At 38.4% G+C, this 22,849-nt stretch overlaps 1 protein-coding gene across 2 annotated transcripts in view; it reads left to right on the top strand.

Moving 5' to 3' along the window:
* The window catches only part of RNF17 (ring finger protein 17), a 160,412-nt gene that overhangs the window by 47,381 nt on the left and 90,182 nt on the right, over window positions 1–22,849 (top strand). For both annotated transcript variants that reach the window (XM_023751166.1, XM_023751165.1), the window contains exons 10-15: window positions 1,890–2,194; window positions 6,435–6,593; window positions 9,721–9,910; window positions 10,730–10,898; window positions 12,163–12,353; window positions 13,783–13,924. In XM_023751166.1, the coding sequence (XP_023606934.1) occupies window positions 1,890–2,194; window positions 6,435–6,593; window positions 9,721–9,910; window positions 10,730–10,898; window positions 12,163–12,353; window positions 13,783–13,924 (1,156 nt within the window). The remainder of the gene's footprint in view (window positions 1–1,889; window positions 2,195–6,434; window positions 6,594–9,720; window positions 9,911–10,729; window positions 10,899–12,162; window positions 12,354–13,782; window positions 13,925–22,849) is intronic.

Raw genomic sequence — 22,849 nt, 5'->3', positions numbered from 1 at the left:
CGCCGCTCGCCCGCGCTGCTCTACCTTGCCCCCACCGCCCCCCCTGCCAGCCTGATCTTGCCCCCAACTGCCCTCCCCTGCCGGCCTGATCACCCCCTAACCGCCTCTGCCTCGGCCCCGCCACCATGGCTTTGTCCAGAAGGACGTCTGGAAGGTCTCCCGGAAGGTTTCCTGGTCTCATTAGCATATTACCCTTTTATTAGTATAGATGCTTCCTAAATGCTGATCTGTGACCAAGTTAAATCCATCATGGGTTAACTAAAATATAAGCTTTTGAGATCCAATCTTATTTTTTTGATAAAATTTCTATACTTTTATACTTCATGGCCTAAATCTGTGTAGCTAAATGAAGAAGATAGAAAAATACGGAGTAAATGGAATAAATAATCAGCTGTGAGTTAGTGAATAGTCATATTCAAAGCCTTACCCAAAGGATTCAGACTAATGGTGATTTCTAGCCAAGGTAGAGGTTTCTGACAATTTGCTTAGGATCATACCCTTCACTGTTTCCTACACTTTATTTTTTTCATATTTATTTATTGTCTAAAGTTTTACATATGTCTTCTTTTTCCCCAATTGACCCCCTTCCCGCCCTCCCAGCCATTCCCACCCTGGGAAAGCCCCCACTACCCCAGTGTCTATGTCCATTGGTCATGCTAATATGCATGCATACAAGTCCTTTGGGTGCTCTCTAACCCCCCTCCCCTGCCATTTGTCTCTGGATCTATTCAAATTATGTTGATCATTATATCCCACATATGAGTGAGATCATGTGATATTTAACTTTCTCCAACTGGCTTATTTCGTTTAGCATAATGCTCTCCAATTCCATCCATGCTGTTGTAAATGGTAAAAGTTCCTTTGTTTTTACTAGTATAGTGGCGTAGTATTCCATTGTGTAGATGTACGACAGTTTTTTATTTTATTTTTATTTTTTTAAATATATTTTATTGATTTTTTACGGAGAGGAAGGGAGAGGGATAGAGAGCCAGAAACATCGATGAGAGAGAAACATCGATCAGCTGCCTCCTGCACGCCCCCCACTGGGGATGTGCCCGCAACCAAGGTACATGCCCTTGACCGGAATCGAACCTGGGACCCTTCAGTCCGCAGGCTGACGCTTTATCCACTGAGCCAAACCGGTTAGGGCAGATATACGACAGTTTTTTAATCCACTCATCTGCTGATGGGCACTTAGGCTGTTTCCAAATCTTAGCTATTGTAAATTGTGCTGCTATGAACATAGGGGTGCATATATGCTTTCTGATTGGTGTTTCTGGTTTCTTGGGATATAGTCCTAGAAATGGGATTACTGGGTCAAATGGGAGTTCCATTTTTAACTTTTGTGGAAGACAGTGTGGAGTTTCCTACACTTTATTTTTAAGCCAGTGAATTAAAAGAAGAAATACTCTTAACATAATTTAAAACCAAACACCTAAGCAAAATCAAAATGACTTCTTTTGAAAACGTATATCCACTGCTCTTTTAGGATCAGATCATTGTGGTGTGACTGTCAAACCCTTTCTTCAGCGTCCCATTAATTACACTTCTTGTTGCCCTTTTCCAACCCTGGGCTGGGAATGGGCCATAGTTTGTTTTTGTTTAGTTTTGTTTTTTGGGGGGGTGTGGGTTGATAATAGAAATGTTCTAAAATTAGATTGTGGTAATGGTTGCACAACTCTGTGAATTTAGTAAAATTTAATGAATTTTCTTTTGTGTCAATTATATTGCAAGAAAGCTGTTTAAAAGTGTCCTGAGCACCTGTATAACTTTACCCCTTTGTGTGTGTCACAAGTGTTAACTGTCCTATGGAAAGGAAATGGCTTGAGGGTGGACATAGAGACTTTATTAAGTGATCTAAAGTAGATGTGTGCTTCTGTTTTCAACAGATACCCCCAAGAAAATGAAATTGGCCAGAATCTTCAAAAGAAATATAATCACGAAAAGAAATTTTCTTGTCGTGATACATTCCCATCGCCAGCAAAGAAAAAGGTTGACATGCCTGTCCTAACTAATGAACCCCTACCACCTCCTTTGCAACCCGAAACTGATGATGTGCATTTGGAAGCAAAAAACTTTCAGCCACAGAAAGAGGTTGTTGCAACAACATCCCCTAAAAGCATTGCTGCTCTACCCCAGATGGGATCTAGCCCTGATGTGATCATTGAAGAAATTATTGAAGAAAACCTGGAAAGTGAGTGACAATACAAAAGCAAGGAAAAAGTAGATCATGTCTGTAATTAGAAACAAAGTTAGTACCTTTTGTCCCTGTACTTCACAGAAAGGAATTACTATTAGCTTACACTACTCCCCTACTGTCACCTTTTCTAAAGTAGGATAATTTTTATTTTTAGTGCAATAATATAGGTAAACTCAGATATAAATTTGATATTTGATTTAAGTAGGGTATTTGACTATTTAATGTTCCACATAAAAACCTTGTATAAAAGATGAAAATATAAATGAGATTTGTAGAAACAATCTCATGACTTTGTCTTTAAATTTAAGAACAGCCTCTCTTAAATCTTAGATATAATCTGTTCTAAAAATGAACTATCATGAATGTAATAGCATCTCTTTTGTAACATTTATTTATTTATTTATTTATTTTTTATTAAATCTTTATTGTTCAGATTATTACATTTGTTCCTCTTTTTTTCCCCAAAAAACTCCCCTCCTTCCAGCTCCCACCCCACCCTCCACCCTCACTCCCCACCCACTGTCCTCATTCATAGGTGCACGATTTTTGTCCAGTCTCTTCCCGCATCTCCCACACCCCTTTTCCCCCCAAGAATAGTCAGTCCATTCCCTTTCTATGTCCCTGATTCTATTATAATCACCAGTTCATTCTGTACATCAGGTTATTTATTCACTTGATTCTTAGATTCACTTGTTGATAGATGCATATTTGTTGTTCATAATTTGTATCTTTACCTTTTTCTTCTTCTTCCTCTTCTTAAAGGATACCTTTCAGCATTTCATATAATACTGGTTTGGTGGTGATGAACTCCTTTAGCTTTTCCTTATCTGTGAAGCTCTTTATCTGACCTTCAATTCTGAATGATAGCTTTGCTGGATAAAGTAATCTTGGTTGTAGGTTCTTGCTATTCATCACTTTGAATATTTCTTGCCACTCCCTTCTGGCCTGCAAGGTTTCTGTTGAGAAATCAGCTGACAGTCGTATGGGTATTCCCTTGTAGGTAACTGAGTTTCTTTCTCTTGCTGCTTTTGAGATTCTCTCTTTGTCTTTTGCTCTTGGCATTTTAATTATGATGTGTCTTGGTGTGGTCCTCTTTGGATTCCTTTTGTTTGGGGTTCTCTGCGCTTCCTGGACCTGTAAGTCTATTTCTTTCACCAGGTGGGGGAAGTTTTCTGTCATTATTTCTTCAAATAGGTTTTCAATATCTTGCTCTCTCTCATCTTCTGGTACCCCTATAATTCTGATGTTGGTACGTTTGAAGCTGTCCCAGAGGCTCCTTACACTATCTTCGTATCTTTGGGTTCTTTTTTCATTTTGCTTTTCCGGTTCCGGTTGGGTGTTTCTCGCTTCTTCGAATTTCAAATCTTTGACTTGATTCTTGCGCTCCGCTGGTCTGCTGTTGGGAGTCTGTATAATATTCTTTATTTCAGTCAGTGTATGCTTACTTTCTAGATTGTCCTTTATCACACCATCGAGGGTCTCATTAGATTTCCTGTACATCTCATCAAGTTTATCGACAGCCTCTTGAGAGACCTCAAAAGTGTGGTTCTGAACTCAATATCCTCCCTTGATAGTTTTGTCCTGTTTCTTTGTCTCCGCATTTTTTACACTTTCTTGGTACACCCCCTAGTGGTCTTTGTGCGCAGTCTTGTTGTAGTTAAGCCTTGATTGTTGTAGTTAATACTAGAGGGATTTGACCTCCAGGCCGACTGGCTGTGATAATCAGCTGTGTCTGCAGTGGAAGAACTTGTGTCCTCTAGGGAGGTGCTAATCTAGCCTTTGCCTGAGGCTATCTGGCAAATACCTTTGTGCAGGGCTTGGGCAGGGCGGGTCCCACGAGATCAACAGGGCGGAGGAGGGAGCAGTTATGGCTGCTCTCAGTCCATCCCCAGGGGCTCTGCCTTTCTGTCCCAGCAACCGCTGCAAACCTCGGAGGGACCGTAGCCAGACAGACCTGCTTCTCTGGTTTGAGTCTGGGTCCCTAGAGACTCTCCCGGATCTGGAGCTCAGAGTCTGAGGCTCCCTCCGGATTGAAACAGACAACCACGCCCTCAGTCACCAGCCCGCTCCGCGCGCACTCCGCACCTTAGTATTTTACTTCAGCACTGCGCCTCCTCTGATTCTCGGTTCCTCCTAGTTGTAGAACTTTCACTCAGCCAGCCTTCCTGTGGTTCTGGGTGATGTCCGTTCCGTCTTTTAGTTGTATTTTTGAAGTGGTTGTTTGAGGCAGCAAACTCCGGCGTTAACCTATGCCGCCATCTTGGTTTCTCTTCCAGTTGTTTTTTTCCTCTTTTGTAACATTTAAATTTATCGTAATGATTTCATTAAATTTCCAGTGTTGGTGTTCTCACCACTAACATGACAGTAAGATACTACTGTGTGTAGTTACACTACCAGTCTTCTTGAGGATCATTTTTAAGACCCACTTGGTTCTCTTCCACACACATTAGTTTCACTGATGGACTCTCCAGAATGACACTTGCATACAGAAAAAAGACATAAAGGACATGCTGCTTTCTCAGTTCTAATGTATAATCATCTCTGATACTTCAGTGAGTTAAGAAACCTCTCATGACATTATCTCCTGATGCAAGGAGTCTTGCCTTTCCAGTATTTTGTCCATGCAGGTACAGCTTTTTAAAAAATAGTATACCATTGTCAACTTAAAATTAGTATAATTGCCTTTATTTTCTCTTTTGATGAAGCATGCCTCACAGATGATCTTATGGGGACACCTAGCTATCCAAACAAGCTTCTTCAGAAAAAATCATCTGCTCCTTTTGGGTCAAAAGCAGGTACTTTAACAACTCTGAACTTGATGTTGTGGAGTTTACTGTATGTATAGTAATTCTTATGTAGTGTGAGGCAATGAGTAAAATGAATTTTACTGATAACTAAAACTTATTTTTCAGTGTTAAAAGTTTTGGTGGTTATTGGCAAAAATGTTTCTGAAATATATCATACTTCTCTAGCTGTCTTCCCAGTTACACATATCCCTTTACCCCATCCTCAATATAGCTATATTTTGTGATTTGTATTAGATAACGATCCATTATTGGGTATCTCTAATTCCAGTCCTCCTAGAGGTTGTTTTTTAAACATTTTTACTAGATAAAACATCGACATTTTTCAAAAATTAAATATATGTATTCAAATACCCTGTGAAACTTTTCTTCTAACCCATTCCATCCTGTTCATCTCTCCCTTTCAGAGTTTCTTTATGCATATACAAACAGATATACACATATTATTTTTCTAACTCTATTTTTTGTGTTTTTTTTACACAAAACATAGCATACTTATTAATACCTATAAGAAAGGAATTAAAACAGAATGGTGTTCTTAACATTATACTCCAGAGATCTTTTCTTATCAGTAGCAACATTTGGCTTAATTACTGTTATATACAAGAAATCCCTCACTGTCTTTTACTCTGCCACATCCCTGCCTCCATCAAAACACACTCACCTTCCCCTAAATCAGTGGTTCTCAACCTTCCTAATGCCGCGACCCTTTAATATAGTTCCTCATGTTGTGGTGACTCCCAACCATAAAATTATTTTCATTGCTACTTCATAACTGTAATTTTGCTACTGTTATGACTCATAATGTAAATATCTGATATGCAGGATGTATTTAGGCAACCCCTGTGAAAGGGTCGTTCGACTGCCAAAGGGGTCGCGACCCACAGGTTGAGAACCGCTGCAAATGTTGCTCAATATGTTGACTTTGCCCAGACATTTTTTTTCACCCCATTCTAGCCTGATAAGATTTTGGATTCAGAGGGGTTATGAACTAATTATTAGTTCTTTGGGTATAGTATAGATTAAACAGGGCTTGGGAGGCTAAAGTAGAAACCTAATCATTATCAATGGGGTTCTAAGTTCCAAATATTCATAAATAAATTCTGAAGTTTTATTGTAATAAAAAGGAGTTAAAACATACAACTGACATTAGAATCTACCAGGTGAACTGCAATTCTGCTTACTTAACATTTTTACAAGTAAAATATTTGCAGTTCAGATAGATAAAGAATTATTTGTCAAAGGTGTGATCTATTTGTTTTAGCTGTCTAATTACTATTTTGGGTTTGGACTCTTGTGGGACCTAAGTGTTCTAGAATTTGCAGTGCCACAAAACACTTATTATTTGTTTAGAGGATATTGCATTCAGTTTTTGTGAATTATTTTCCTAACTTATGGTTTATTAATGTGGTTTAAATGTTCTTATCCAGGTTCTCCAGAGCTAGTTTTTGTAAGTCATGTAATACATCCTTGCCACTTCTACATTCGGAAGTATTCACAAATAAATGATGCAACAGTATTGGAAAAGATGGTCAATCAGTTTTGCAATAAGAGTTTACATCTTGATCCGTCAGACATTTTGGAGCTAGGTAATGAAATATTACTCCAAGTTAAAATGTCAGGTTTATGTAAATATTGTAATATTTGGCCAGCCCAGATAAATGTATAATATAGATTTGTACTCCAAGCATGAAAGTTTTGGAATTATTTAACATAAGTTATGCCCTGACCGGTTTGGCTCAGTGGATAGAGCGTCGGCCTGCAGACTAAAGGGTCCCAGGTTCGATTCCGGTCAAGGGCATGTATCTTGGTTGTGGGCACATCCCAGTAGGGGGCGTGCAGTAGGCAGCTGATTGATGTTTCTCTCTCATCGATGTTTCTGGCTCTCTATCCCTCTCCCATCCTCTCTGTGAAAAATCAATAAAATATATATTTTTTTAAAAATAAAAAACACATAAGTTTAATTTTGTTTAGGTAAGTTAGCTAAATATTAAAATTGACTGCTGAGTGAGATATACACAAAAACTCTGTTATGGAGCAAGATGAGTTTTGTTTAAACATTAAAACTCGGGGCAGGGGAGTTAAGTAGTTTGCCCCCTTGTCTCCAGGGGAAACTGTTCCTCTAAGATGATTCCTCGTAGTGTGATGACAGTCCCTTGACATCCACACGTGAATGTTGAGGATGTTATTGAATGCTTCATGAGATGCAGGAGGACAGCAGCATCCATTTCTTAGGACCTCATGGAGGTAGTTGGGAAACTTCATCGTTCTATCCTAATTCTAAGGGTATGTGTAATTTGCCATAATTAAGCTTTCCTTACAAATATTTTCGTGCCCTAGCTGGTTTGGCTCAGTGGATAGAGCGTCGGCCTGGGGACTGAAGGGTCCCAGGTTCAGTTCTGGTCAAGGGCACATGCCTGGGCTGCAGGCTTGATCCTCATTAGGGATGTGCAGGAAGCAGCCTGTCAATGATTCTCTCTCATCATTGATGTTTGTATCTCTCTATCTCTCTCTCTGTCCCCCCTTCCTCTCTGAAATCAATAAAAATATATTTAAAAAAACAAATATTTTCCTTATAACCCTCTTGACTAAATTTGATTTCACTCTGTAATAAGAGGAAGATATGATTTGCTTGACTTAGTATTATCTGTTTAGCCTTATATAGTAGTTCTTTAAAAGTGTAATTAACTCTCAGCTCATCTTTGTAGCTTAACAGAAAATTAGAAGCCTAGGATTATCGTATACTTTTGACAAAAATTAATAATTTTAAAACAAAAAATAACAAATTATGAGTAAGAGGAGGGAAGTATAGTATTAAACTTAATTTTTATGGTGCAAATAATTCTCCAAAATTTAGTATGTGCACAAAAGACCTCAGCTTACATTCAGAAAATGTTCTAAGAAAGCCAAAAAGTCATCCTTTGTTTTAAGAATAATTATTTCAAGGTAAGTACACATGATTTAAATACTCATTTATATTTTGAGAAGGGGAGAAATGTGATATGATACTTTAGAAGGCTGTTCCCTTTTCCTACCTGTTCTTCATTATATATAACAACAAATGGCTTTTAACTGGTTTTTTTCTTATCTGTTGCAAGAAAGAATGGTTTAATATATGTAGCTTAAAACTAAGAATATTGGTTATGTGGTATATAAATGTAAGAGAAGGTCCACAACAATCTGAAGGCCAAACAAATGTTTTGGTAGAGCTTAAAATTTTAAAGGGCCACCTTGATGTGCCTCTCAACTATCCTGTTTTTATTAGAGGGGATTATTCAGCAGCCCTCTGTATATAATCAGTGATCAAGTATTACCAAAATTTTCTGTGATGCATAACTTAGTTTTTAAGAGAATGGGCTCTAAGTTTACTTGCATTCTCCTCCTACCACTTCTAAGTAGCCATGTGGCTTGGGCTAGCCTTTCAACCTCTCTTTGCCTGGTTTCCTCATCTATGTGATGGAAGTACCATCTCCACAGGTTTGTTGAGGGAATAAGTGAGTTCAAACATAAAATACTAAGAACATTGCTGAGCTCATAGTAAGCATTCAAATTCAGGTCTCTTTCTTTCTTGCTCTCTGCCCTCCCCAGTTATTAATTTGTAATTCATCTGATCTCTCTGCTATTAGGTCCTTGATTCATCTTCCCCTTCTCTCAGTTCCACTGTGTATTAATTTAATTTTGTCATTTCACACTCTGCCTTTCATTGTTTCTTTACTCTCCCGATAACCAAGAGAAGGTAATTGATTCTTTTTTATGTTACCAAAGTATTTTACAGATTTTAGTATGTGTATATCTGTACATACATGTGTGTACATGCACAAGGGTAGAAGGTCTTTATTGTTATAAGTACAATGTATTAGAGTCATTTATTTGCCTGTGTTTCATGAGTGTCTTCTTTTGTTGTGGTTGCTAATCCTCACCCAAGGATATTTTCTTCCATTGCTTTTCAGAGAGAGTGTGGAAGGGAAGGAGGATGGGGGGGGGGGGGGAGAAACATCACTGTTAGAGAGACACATCGGTTGCCTTCAACACACACCCCGACCAACTCGGGGCAGGGAGCAAACCCGAAACACAGGTATGTGCCCTTGACGGGAAATCATACTTGAGACTGGTGCGTGCTAACGCTCTAACCACTTAACAACATTAGACACGGCCTTTCTTGAGTGTCTTGATGGCAGCATGCTCTCATTCATCTTTGTTATAGTTCATGAAACATAGGTCCTCAAAAAGTGATTGCTGAGTATTTTTTGTTTTTATCTCCCCATTTAGTTCAAAAGATTCTGTATAACAGAAACTGTCATACTATACCAGTGATGATGAACCTTTTGAGCTCGGCGTGTCAGCATTTTGAAAAACCCTAACTTAACTCTGGTGCCGTGTCATATATAGAAATTTTTTGATATTTGCAACCATAGTAAAACAAAGACTTATATTTTTGATATTTATTTTATATATTTAAATGCCATTTAACGAAGAAAAATCAACCAAAAAAATGAGTTCACTTGTCACCTCTGACACGCGTGTCATAGGTTCGCCATCATTGTACTATACTACCTTCACCCTTCTCATAGCTCTTGACACAGTACTATAGTATGAGTAGATAAATTAATTCAGACTTCTTAGTAGTTGAACTAATGTACACATTTGTAAATTAGAGCTTAGTAGGTATTCTTTCTCCCTTAACATTGATAATGATTTGTCTCCCTCATTATTTAGGTGCAACAGTATTTGTCAGCAGTATTGGAAATGGAATGTGGTGTCGAGGAATTATCACTGAATTAATTCCAATAGAAAATAAAAATATTAGAAAACATTGTAGTCCAACTAAATTTTCAGTCAGTGAAGTTGCACTAATACAGATATTCATGGTGGATTTTGGAAATTCTGAAGTCCTAATTGTTGCAGGGTATGATACTTTATATTTATTGTGTGTTCCTGGCCTGCTTGGAAACATTTGTGATTGGGGAGAGGGTCGATACTGAAGAATAAAGGAAATTGGGAAAGGGTAGAGAGGAGTAATTTATATTTCTTCATTTTCAAGGCATATACTTTCTAAGTTTCCTCTATAATTTATCTTACTAATTAAATTAGTACAGTATTATCATTTATCAGTGTTAATGGATGGGGAACTTGGAAAAGGAGCTTTTTGATGTATCCAAACTTAAGTACTCTTCTTTGGTGCTTCAAAGCAGGGGAATTATGCATAAAAATAGTTCCTTTTTAGCTGCAGGATGATTGTGAGCAAAAATTTTAATCAGTTTTCTATAATTTTATTAATGCATGTTAAAGTGGTATAGTGTCTAGCTCGTTCTAGATATTCAAAAATGTTTTTTCCCTCAGTGTTCTAGGAAAATTAAACAAACTGAAAGTCTTTCTGTAGTAAGGACCAGTATTAACTACTGCATGATCACTAATTACTTAATGGTCATAGCTTTATAAATAAATAGATTTCTCCTCGGGGGCATTGTTATCCCCTTAAGTTTAAGTAGATATATGAAAGACAATTCAGGTAAAGGCAACTGAGATTTAATTATATAGGTAGCAACAGTGTCTGTACTTAAAAGCTAGATTAAATCTATATTGTAAGGAAGTATGAACTAGACTATAACTTTCTAGAAGATTTAACCTAAGGAGAGTATCCTTAGAAATGCATAACTTTTACGGGGGAAAGCAAGTTTGGGTTTGAAGCATTATTTTCAAAAAATGTTACTGGAATTCTTCCTAGAGTTGGTGATACCCATGTGAAATCAGAACACATTGCTGAGCAACATATAGTACTAAATGACTTATGTCTGGTCCTAAGGAAGTCTGAACCATATATTGAAGGACTGCTGAAAGACTTCCAGCCATTAGCACAGCCATGCTCATTGAAGGACATTGTTCCACAGAATTCAGTAAGTAAAACTGACATTATGCTTTCTTCTTCAGGGGCTACAGTATTCTAGTTTTAGCTAGGTATTGCCAGTCAGATTGCTGAGTGTAGGTTTAAGACAACAATTCTAATAAATACATTTTACATAATAATATGATAATGCCAATGAAAAGGGAGACGAACTTCACTTTCCACAGCTGGAAATGTTCTTAGTGGGAAATTGAGTGGAATAAGCATATATGAACATAGTTATAGGTGAAATATCCAAGTAAACCACTAAGTTTTGGAGTCAAATAAGTGTGGAGAAATAAAATATGTTGTGGTTTGTATTTCTGTACATTTCTTCACTATTTCCGTGGCACTTTGTTCATTACTCTATATATAGCATTCTGCTTTGTATTATTTATTAATATCTGCATATTCCCCAGCAACATTGCAAACTCCTAGGAGATAAGGATGCATGTCAGGTTGTTATATTATTATGAAAGAAGTCTGTGTCTTTGCTTATCATTGTACTCCAGGCACGTAACAGATCATCTAACACATAGTAGACATTTAGCAGATATTTGAAAGATGAATAAAAAACTAGGAGGAAACATAAAAATAATAGACTGGTGTTTTCCTCAGAGTGGTAAAATTGTTCTTTTTTAAGTCTTTTATTCTGAGTAGGCTTTACCTTTATGCTCATAAAATCTTTAGAAAGATGTTTTAATTTTTGTTTTTAAGGAATGTGTACTTTTAATCCTTAAAATTTACTTTACGTTTAGCTAATTAAAATTTCAAAAATCAACTTAAAAAACCTTTTTCCAATGAGTGAATATTTTTCTTTATTATTTAAGTAGTGTATACTTCACATATTGCTAGTAATGAGAACTAAGGTAACTGATGATTAGAAATACCTTGATTCTATTGCATGGCTTTCATTATACTTCAAAAATTGTCTTTTGAATTTTCTTCATTTAAGTGGAAAATTCATATATAATACTGGGTTTTTTTGAAATATTTATCATCTTCATACTAATATTCAGACATGAAACTAAGTCCTGAAGTGCAGTAGCTATGGAACCTTGAGACAGTATTTATAAATCAAAGTATGACCCACACTCCATGCATCCCTAAGACTGTCCTTAGGTTTGTGGCCCCAGCTACTACTTAATATCTGTGGTTGGCTCAGTGCCTCTGCTCAGATTTTCAGACTTTGGTTGGTTTAAAGCTAAATTCAGAATATTGTAACATTAGAGCTAATTATAATTATGAGGTACATTATAATTTAACTTTTTACACAGAATGAAGCTTGGGGAGAAGAAGCTAAAGTAGAATTTTTGAAAATGGTAAATAACAAGGCTGTTTTAATGAAAGTTTTTAGAGAAGAAGATGGTGTGCTTATTGTAGATCTGCAAAAACCACCAACCAATAAAATAAGCAGTGACATGCCTGTGTCTCTTAGAGATGCATTAGTATTTATGGAACTGGCCAGGTAAGTAATTTATTAAACCTTAAATATTTTTTGAGATAATAGCTATAAATTGGAATAGCAGATTTTACCTTTAAAACTATTTGCCCAAAGTAAACCTCAACATACTCTGTAAGACAGCGGTTCTCAACCTGTGGGTCGCAACCCCTTTGGGGGTCGAACGACCCTTTCACAGGGGTTGCCTAAGACCATTGGAAAACACATATATAATTACATATTATTTTTGTGATTAATCACTATGCTTTAATTATGCTATGTTCAATTTGTAACAATGAAAATACATCCTGCATATCAGATATTTACATTATGATTCATAACAGTAGCAAAAGTACAGTTATGAAGTAGCAACGAAAATAATTTTATGGTTGGGGGTCACCACAACATGAGGAACTGTATTAAAGGGTTGCGGCATTAGGAAGGTTGAGAACCACTGCTGTAAGAGGTTAAAATATTGCTGTCAAGTTTTCTAATTACAAATTGTCTGTGAAAACTACATTCAGATCATTTGATTTATGGAAATAGAGAAAGTAAGGTACCTCAAAGTAGAAACTATTTGTAGTTACTGAACATTTTTTATACTCTTGATAAGATCACAAGCAACTACACTAGGATTTCAAGAATTGTAGTTTGACAGTTCCTGACTTCAATATTCTAACCACTCGGTATTTAATATATGACTCTAGAATGGGTACTATAACTTCCTTTCCTTCTTCATCTCTGATGAACGAAGATGACTAAGTTACCACAGAGATAGTGGAAGATACTTTCTGTCTTGAGTGATTACACAACTCTGGAAGTGAACCAAGTAGGTTCCATTCTGAAAAAATAAGAGTAGAGTCTGGGAGCCGGAAGGAGGAGACATGGAGAGCACACAACTGTCCTCATTGACTGCTACCACAGAGTGGTTACCAGTTCAATGAGTAGAGCTTACAGATCCAGCTCGAAAATGTTCCAACACCAATTTGAAGGTTAATTATTGAGTTTTGAGACTTGACTTTTTTTTTTTAATCCCCACCCAAGGATATTTTTTCCATTGATCTGTAGAGAAAGTGGAATAGCGATGGGGGGCGGCGGGGGAGAGGTTAGAGAGGCACATCAATTGATTGCCTGCCTCCCGACCAGGGCAGAGATCAAATCTGCAACCCAGGTATGTGCCCTTGACTGGGAATCGAACCCTCAACTCTTTGGTGTGTGGTCTGACACTCTAACCACTGACCAACACTGGCCAGGGTTTGACATCTTATTTAACCTGGTTTGATAATTGGAGACAATACCAAGAAGTGTTACAAGTTAGAAGAGAGCAATTGGAAAGGGAATATTCTTGGTAGATAAATCAGTATATGTGCAAGTCCTTTCTTCAGATCAAGTAACTGAGAGAAGAGACTTCAAGAAAATGGCTCCTGCTTATGTTTTTAATTATTCTTTTAATTAGGTTTAGGTCGCACTCACCAAGAAGTCATTCTGAAAAAAATATGATTTTACACTATCATCCACCTATTTTACCTAAAGAAATGACAGATGTTTCAGTTATGGTTTGTCATATAAATAGTCCTACCGATTTCTATCTTCAGTTGGTAAGTATATAATGTTCCTTTGAGACAAAATATTTTTGCAAATTTTAAGTAGAAATGTCTTACAGAAATGAGTGCGTAGTATGAATTTTAGAGCAAATAAACCATTATGAACCTACTATAAATTTAAGTTTCTTTGTGGCTGCAACTTTGGATAACAAATGCACGTGACTTAGTAAATTAAAGGAGCAAATTAGTGATATGTGGAGGAAAGAGACAGTAAAGGATGTATAATGTATAAATGTTTCTTGCTACCATCTGAAATCTACATTTGACCCTTGGACAACATGAAATGCTTACCTTCACCCCTCCTCCATACAATAAAAAATCCGTGCATAACTTGACTCCCCCCAAAATCTAACTATTAATAAATAACCTACTGTTAATCAGAAACCTTACCAATAACAGTCAATTACCATATTTTGTATGTTTCATGTGTTATATACTGTATTCTTACAATAGAATAAGCTAGAAAAAATAAAATGTTACTAAGAAAGTCATAAGGAAGAGAAAATACATTTAACAATATTTATTGAAAAAAAATCCACATATAAGAGGATGCATGCAGTTCAAACCCGTTTGTTCAAGAGTCAACTGTAGGAAAACACATAGAGCTGACAAATCAAAATAAAATGATAAAACCTGTTTCTGATCATGTATACCTGAAAATTTATGAATTAGTACTAGGTAATTTTCAGAATTTGAACACCAAAATAGTTTCAGATTAAAGACATTTCATATTAAATTTTGGATGTGTGACTGGTGGGTTTAGGTAGCTACCAACAATGAGTTCATTGTTATTGATCTCTTTACATCAGTGCTTTATATGAATTAACTCATTCTAAGTGCCATAATGCTATGTGTGAATTAACTCATTAATCTTCACAACAACCCTATGAGAAAGATGCCATTATCTTCCTTTAGATGTGGAGCCTAACCAGAGGGACGAAGCGACTTGCCTTAGGTCACACAGCTACAAAGAATAGAGTCAGGATTGAACTGGGCAGTGCAGCTTCATTCAGAACCTGTCACCTCAAACATTTCACCACGCTATACCACCTCCCCATAGGAGTTGTGGAAATCTCCCTATATGGCACTAAGTAGAACTTACATGTATTTCTTCTGTTGAATTTTACTTAATGTCTTTAAATTGAGGTAAAACATATATAACAAAATTTAGCAGTTTAAGTATACAGCTCAGTGCCATTAAGTATATTCCCCATGCTGTTAAGCCATTACCACCATTCCTCTCCAGAACTTCATCTTCTCAAACAGAAGCTCCATTCCCATTAAACAGTAACTCCCCATTCCACTCCACCAGTGTCTAATAACCTATTCTACTTTCTCTTTGTGAATTACCTATTCTAGAAACCTATAAGTGGGAAACAAACACTAGTTTTCCTTTCGTGTGCCTTATTATACTTAGTATGTTGTTTACATGTATCAGAATTTCATTCCTTTTTATAGCTGACTAATATCCATTGTATGTATATACCACATTTGTTTATCCATCTGTTGATAAACACTTGGATTGTTTTAACCTTTTGGCTATTTTGAATAATGCTATTGTGAACATGGGTCTGTTTGGGTCTCTCCTAGGTAGATATCGAGGAGTCCAGTTGCTGGTTTACAGTATAATCTCTTTTAATTTTTTTCAATATTATTTTTGTATTAATTTCAGGTATACAGCACACTGGTTAGACAATCATGTACTTTACAAAGTGGTTCCCCAATATATTCCAGTACCCACCTGGCACCATACATAATTTACATCCCCATGACTATTTTGTAACTACCAATTTGTACTTCTTAATCTTTTCACCTTTTTCACTCTGTCCCCCAACCCTGCTGCCCTATGGTAATCATTAGTCTGTTCTCTGTATCTATGAATCTGAATCTAGTATTTTTTTCATTTATATAGTTTAGATTCCACATGTAAGTTAAATCATATGGTATTTGTCTTTCTCTGACTGATTTGCTTAACATAATACCATTTGCGACCCCTTTGGCGGTCGAACGACCCTTTCACAGGTAGTGCGCCTAAGACCATCCTGCATATCAGATATTTACATTACAATTCATAACAGTAGCAACATTACAGTTATGAAGTAGCAACGAAAATAATTTTATGGTTGGGTCACAACATGAGGAACTGTATTTAAAGGGCCAGAAGGTTGAGAACCACTGCTCTAGGTCCATCCATGCAGTTGCAAATTGTAAGAGTACATTCTTTTTTATGGTCAAGTAATATTCCATTGTATATATGTATGACAGCTTTTTTATCCTCTGATCTATTGATGGGCACTTGGGTTGCTGCAGTGAACATAGGGGTATACATATTCTTTCAAATTAGTGTTTTGGGTTTCTTCAGCTATATACCAAGAAATGGGATTGCTGGGTCATAAGGTAGTTTGATTTTTAATTTTTAAAAAATTAAACAGTATGGATCATCCATACTGTTTTCCATAATGGCTGCACCAGTCTGAATTCCCACCTATAACAGTGCACGAGGGTTCCCTTTTTTCCACATCCTCGCTAACACTTGTTTGTTGGTTTATGGATGATAGCCATTCTGACAGATATGAGGTGATATCTCATTGTGCTTTTAATTTGCATTTCTCTGATGATTAGTGATGTTGAACATCTTTTCATATGTCGGCCATCTGTCCTCTTTGAAGAAGTTGTCTATTCAGGTCCTCTGCCAATTTTTAAATAGGATTGTTTTGTTACAGAGAACCAGAATAAATCAAGCAATGCTCAGAGAGTTTAGAGTCACACTTTATTCACCGTGGTGGGCTTAGAGAAAATGAATTCAAATTCTAAGCAGAGCTACAAGCATAACTTCCCTTTTTATTAAAGAGCCAGCCCTATGTGTGCTTAGTGGTTATCTCGCTGGTGGCCTTGGAAACTACACAGTTCTATCCAATTAAAAAATATACCTTGCATGGCATTGAGAGTATGGGCATATCTAGTCTCTGGCTTACAAGGTCAGACAGCTAAGTTTATCTTCCTCATTATTCAAGCAGGCTAGAACAGGCTAGAAAGCAAAGTTATTTTTTTAGAATAAGAGGCCGTCTAAAGAATAGCAGAGAATTCCAAATAGTAGTTTTACAAAATAGGGGTTAGCCTTCTCAGTTTGGAGTTTTTTTTGGTGTTGGGTTGTATGAGTCCTTTATAGATTTTGGATATTAACCCTTTATCAGATGTGCCATTGGCGAATATGTTCTCCCATTCAGTAGGCTGTCTTTTTGTTTTGTTGATAGTATCCTTTACTGTGCAAAAACTTTTTAGTTTGATGTAGTTTCATTTGTTTTGTTTTTTCTTTTGTTTCCCTTGCTCAAGGAGATATATCAGAAGAATACTGCTAAGAGAAATGTCAAGAGATTATACTGCCTGTGTTTCCTTTTAGGAGTCTCATGACTTCGAGTCTTTATTTAAGTCTTTCATCCATTTTGAGTTTATTCTTATATATGTTGTTAGAAGTGGCCTAGTTTAATTAAACACCTAGTTTAAATTTTTTTCATATGCCTGTTCAATTGTCCCAACACCATTTATTTAGTAGACTGTCTTTACCCCATTGTATTTTCTTGACTTCCTTTGTCAAATACTAACTGACCAACTAGGTATGGGTTTATTTTTGAGTTCTCTGTTCTATTCCATTATCTATGTGTCTGTTTTTATGCCGGTATCATGATGTTTTGATTACTAGAGCCTTGTAGTATAGTTTGATATCAGGTAGCTTGATACCTCCAACTTTGTTCCTCTTTATTAAGATTGCTGAGGCTATTCAGGATCTTTTGTGGTTCCATATAAATTTTTGGATTATTTGTTTTAGGTCTGTTGGAATTTTGATAGGAATTGTGTTGAATCTATAGATTGTTTTAGGTAAAATGGACATTTTAAAAAATATATTTTTATTGATTTTAGAGAGAAGAAGTGAGAAGGATAGAGAGAGAGAAACATTGGTGGGAGGGAAACATCAATTAGCTGCCTCCTGCATTCCCCCCACTGGGGATGAGCCCACAACCCAGGCATTTGCTCTGACTGATAATTGACCCATAACCTCCTGGTTCATGGACTGACACTCCACCACTGAGCCACACCGGCCAGGCTGGACATTTTAATGATGTTAATTTTTTATATCCATGAACATGGTATATGCTCCATTTATTTGTATACTCTTCAGTTTCTTCCTTTAGTTTATAAATTTGAAATTATTGGCTTTTTACCTCTTTGATTAAATTAACACCTAGGTATTTTTAAATTTATTAAATTTATTGGGGTGACAGTGGTTAATAGGATCAGATAGGTTTCAAGTGTACATTCTGTGTATCGCACTGTGTGCTCACCACCTAAAGTCAAACCATCTTCCCGTCATCATATATTAGGCCCCCCCAATCCCCTTCCTTCTGGCAACCACCACACTGCTGTTTGTGTCCAAGAGTTTGTTTTATATCCCACATGTGAGGGAAATGATATGGTTCTTAGCTTTATCTGACTGACTTTTGTCAGCATAGTATTCTCAAGGTCCATCCATGTTGCAAATGGCAGTATTTCATCTTTTTAAAAAACTGAGTGGTATTCCATTGTGTATATGTACCACATCATCTTTATCCAATCCTCTATCAAAGGACACTTTGGTTGTCTCCAAGTCTTCGACACCGTGAATTTTGCTGCAATGAACATAGGGGTATATATATACTAGAGGCCTGATGCACGAAATTCATGCAAGAGTAGGCCCTCCTTCCCCTGACTGCCAGCACCGGCTTCCCTCTGGCACCCAGGACCCGGGCTTTCCTCTGGCCTCTGGCAGGCATCTGGGACCCGGGCTTCCTTGCAGCTCCAGCTTCGTCCAGAATGTTGTCTGGAAGGCTGTCTGGTCTAATTAGCATATTACGCTCTTATTATTATAGATAAGAGGCCCGTGCCCGAAAATTCGTGCACGGGGGGGGGGGGGGTCCTCAGCCTGGCCTGCCCCCTCTCACAGTCTAGGAGCCCTCAGGGGATGTCCTACTGACAGCTTAAGCCCGCTCCCACCTGGGAGCGGGCCTAAGTCGCAGTCTGGCCTCCCTCTGTGGAAGGCAACTGGGCTGATCAGGGGAAGACACCGCCCCCATCACCCCATCACTGCTGCTGCCTCTGGCCTCCCTCTGCGAGAGGTGACCAGGCTGATCAGGGGAAGGCACAACTCCCATCACCCCACTGCTCCTGCCACTGCCGGCCCCCACAGCTGCCTGAACCCCAACTGCCTGAGCCCCGGTCCTCGCAGCCGCCAGGGCTCACGGCTGCCTGAGCCCCCAACCTCGCAGCCGCTGTGACTTTGTCCAGATGGACATCCGGAAGATGTCTGCTTATTAGTATAGACTAGAGGCCTGGTGCATGAAATTCGTGCATGGGGCAGGGGGAGTCCCCTCAGCCCAGCCTGTACCCTCTCCAATCCGGGACCCCTCGGATGATGTTCGACTGATGGTTTAAACCGGCAGTTGGACATCCCTCTTGCAAACCAGGACATCTAGCTCCTAACTGCTCACCTGCCTGCCTGCCCTAACCACTCTGCCTGCCTGCCTGATCCCCCTAACTGCTCTCCCCTGCCAGCCTGATTGCCCTAACTGCTCTCCCCTGCTGGCCTGATGGCCCCTAACTGCCTCTGTCTCAGCCCCGCCACCGTGGCTTTGTCCGGAAGGACGTCCAGAAGACGTCCAGTCTAATTAGCATATCACCCTTTTATTAGTATAGATATCTTTGCGAATACATGTTTTTTGAGTTTTTCAGGTATATATCCAGGGGCTGGATTGCTGGGTCCTATGGTAACTCCATTCTTTTTATTGATATTTACAGAGAGGAAGTGAGAGAAAGACAGAGACAGACAGAGAAAAATTGGTAGGTTGCCTCCTGCACATGCCCCAACTGGGGATTGAACCCATAACCTGGAATCTAACCAGCCATCTTTTGGTGTATGGGATGATGTTCCAACCAACTGACCACACCAGCCAGGGCTGATAACCCTATTCTTAATTCTTTGATGAACTGCCAGACTGTCTTCTATAGTGGCTATACCAGTCTACATTCCCACCAGCAGTGAATGAGGGTTCCCTTTTCTCCACAACCTCTCTAACACTAGTTATTACTTGTCTTGTTGATAACAGCCCTTCTAACAGGTATGAGGTAGTATCTCATTGTAGTTTTGATATGCATTTCCATAATTGCTAATGAGGTTGAACATCTCTTCATATATCTGTTGGTCATTTGTATGTCTTCTTGGGAGAGGTGTCTGTTCAGGTTCTCTGCCCATCTTTTAATTGGATTGTTTGTTTGGTAAATGTTGAATTTTTTTAGTTCTTTTTATATATTGGATATTAAACCTTTGTTGTAGCTTTTGTTTGTAAATATCATCTCCCGTTTGGTCAGTTGCCTCTTTGCTTTGTTGTCAGGTTCCTTTGCTACGCAAAAGCTTTTTAGTTTGATGTAGTCCCATTCATTTATTTTTGCCTTCTCTTGCCTTTGGGGTCAAGTTCATCAAGTCTTCTCTATGAACAAGATCTATAAGTTTAGTACCTATGTTTTCTGTGTAATTTATTGTTTCAGATAATATATTTAGATATTTGATCCACTTTGAATTAATTTTTGTACAAGCTGACAAACTGTAATCTAGTTTCATTTTTTGCATGTGGCTTTTCAATTTTCCTAGCAGCATTTATTGAAGAGGCTTTCTTTACTGCATTGTGTGTTTCTGGCTCCTTTGTCGAAAATTATCTGCCCATATACACGTGCCTTTATATCTGGGCTCTCAATTCTATTTCATTGATCTGTGCGTCTGTTTTTCTGCCAATAACATGTTTTGATTATCATAGCTCAGTAGTATAATTTGAAGTCAGGTAGGGTGATACCTCCATGTGTTCCAGTTTGCTTCCTGAAGATTTTTTTTTTATTAAATCTTTATTGTTCAGATTATTACAGTTGTTCCTCTTTTTTCCCCCATAGCTCCCCTCCACCCGGTTCTCACCCCACCCTCTGCCCTTACCCACCTCCCCCCACTGTTCTTATCCATAGGTGTACGATTTTTGTCCAGTCTCTTCCTGCATCCCCCAAACCCCTTTCCCCCCGAGAATTGTCAGTCCACTCCCTTTTTATGCCCCTGATTCTGTTATATTCACCAGTTTATTCTGTTCATCAGATTTTTTATTCACTTGATTTTTAGATTCACTTGTTGATAGATATGTACTTGTTGTTCATAATTTTTATCTTTACCTTTTTCTTCTTCTTCCTCTTAAAGAATACCTTTCAGCATTTCATATAATACTGGTTTGGTGGTGATGAACTCCTTTAGCTTTTTCTTATCTGTGAAGCTCTTTATCTGACCTTCAATTCTGAATGATAGCTTTGCTGGGTAAAGTAATCTTGGTTGTAGGTTCTTGGTATTCATCACTTGGAATATATCTTGCCACTCCCTTCTGGCCTGCATAGTTTCTGTTGAGAAATCAGCTGACAGTCGTATGGGTACTCCCTTTAGGTAACTAACTGCTTTTCTCTTGCTACTTTTAAGATTCTTTCTTTGTCTTTTGCTCTTGGCATTTTAATTATGATGTGTCTTGGTGTGGTCCTCTTTGGATTCCTTTTGCTTGGGGTTCTCTGCGCTTTCTGGACTTGTAAGTCTATTTCTTTCACCAGGTAGGGGAAATTTTCTGTCATTATTTCTTCAAATAACTTTTCAATATCTTGCTCTCTCTCTTCTTCTTGCACTTCCATAATTCGGATGTTGGTGCGCTTGAAGTTGTCCCAGAGGCTCCTTACACTATCTTGATATTTTTGGATTCTTTTTTCTTTTTGCTTTTCCGGTTGGGTGTTTTTTACTTCTTCATATTTCAAATCTTTGACTTGATTCTTGCAATCCTCTGGTCTGCTGTTGGGAGTCTGTATAATATTCTTTATTTCAGTCAGTATATGCTTAATTTCTATTTGGTCCTTTTTCTAATCCTCGAGGGTCTCACTAGATTTTTTGAGGATCTCACTAAATTTGTCGGCGGTTTCTAGAAAATTCTTGAAAAACCTTATAACGGTGGTTTTGAACTCTATATCCAGTAGTTTGCTTTCCTCCATTTCTGTCATTTGTGACCTGTTTCTTTGTCTCCGCATTTTGGCTGCTTCCCTGTGTTGATAGGGTGGCTTTCTGTGCTAGGTGTCCTATAGGGCCCAGTAGCTCAGCCTCCCCAATTACTTGAGGTGGACACTCTTGGTGCACCCCTTTGTGGGCTGTGTGCCCAGTCTTGTTGTATTTAAGCCTTGATTGTAGTTGGTATCACTGGGAGGAATTGACCTCCAGGCCAATTGGCTGTGAGAATCAGCTGTGTCTATGGTGGGAGAACTTCTGTGCTGGAGACACCCTTCTGGGGCAAGACTTGCTTCAGTGGGGCTTTGGTGCTCACTGAGTCTGCCCCCTGAGTGTGTCCCTTATGGATCTGAGGAGTTGTAATCTGGATGGTCCCACTCTGACCAATGGGTACACTGGCACTTGAATCTCTAAGGAGGTGCTAATTTAGCCTCTGCCTGAGGCTACCCAGCAGGAGCTATGGAGAGATCTGCAGATTCCTCTTCTTTGTTTGGGATTTGGAGGTGCCGAGATGAGGCCCAGCTGTGAAGCAATGCAAGCTGCTGTGGGGCCTTGGGCCTTCTTTTGGAAGTTCTGGGTCTCTCTGACCCAGCTGCAGTTTGTTAGGTAATTTTAGATTGCAAAGGGCCAGGTCATTCATATGCAAAAGTCTCCACGCACAGCTTGGGTGGGGCAGGGTCTCAGGGAATCAACAGCACGGGGCAAATAGCTATGGCTGATCCTCAGTCCTGCCCTAAGAGGTCCCGGGTCTCAGTGTCCCGCGGTAATCACTGCAAGCACCTCTGAGAGAAAGCCGCCCTCGAGTTCCACCCACTGCCAGA

This window comes from Myotis lucifugus, unplaced genomic scaffold, assembly GCF_000147115.1.
Source record: "Myotis lucifugus unplaced genomic scaffold, Myoluc2.0 scaffold_19, whole genome shotgun sequence".
Lineage (NCBI taxonomy): Eukaryota > Metazoa > Chordata > Mammalia > Chiroptera > Vespertilionidae > Myotis > Myotis lucifugus.
The sequence above is the reverse complement of the archived record's forward strand: the minus strand, read 5'-3'. Positions and strand labels throughout refer to the sequence as shown.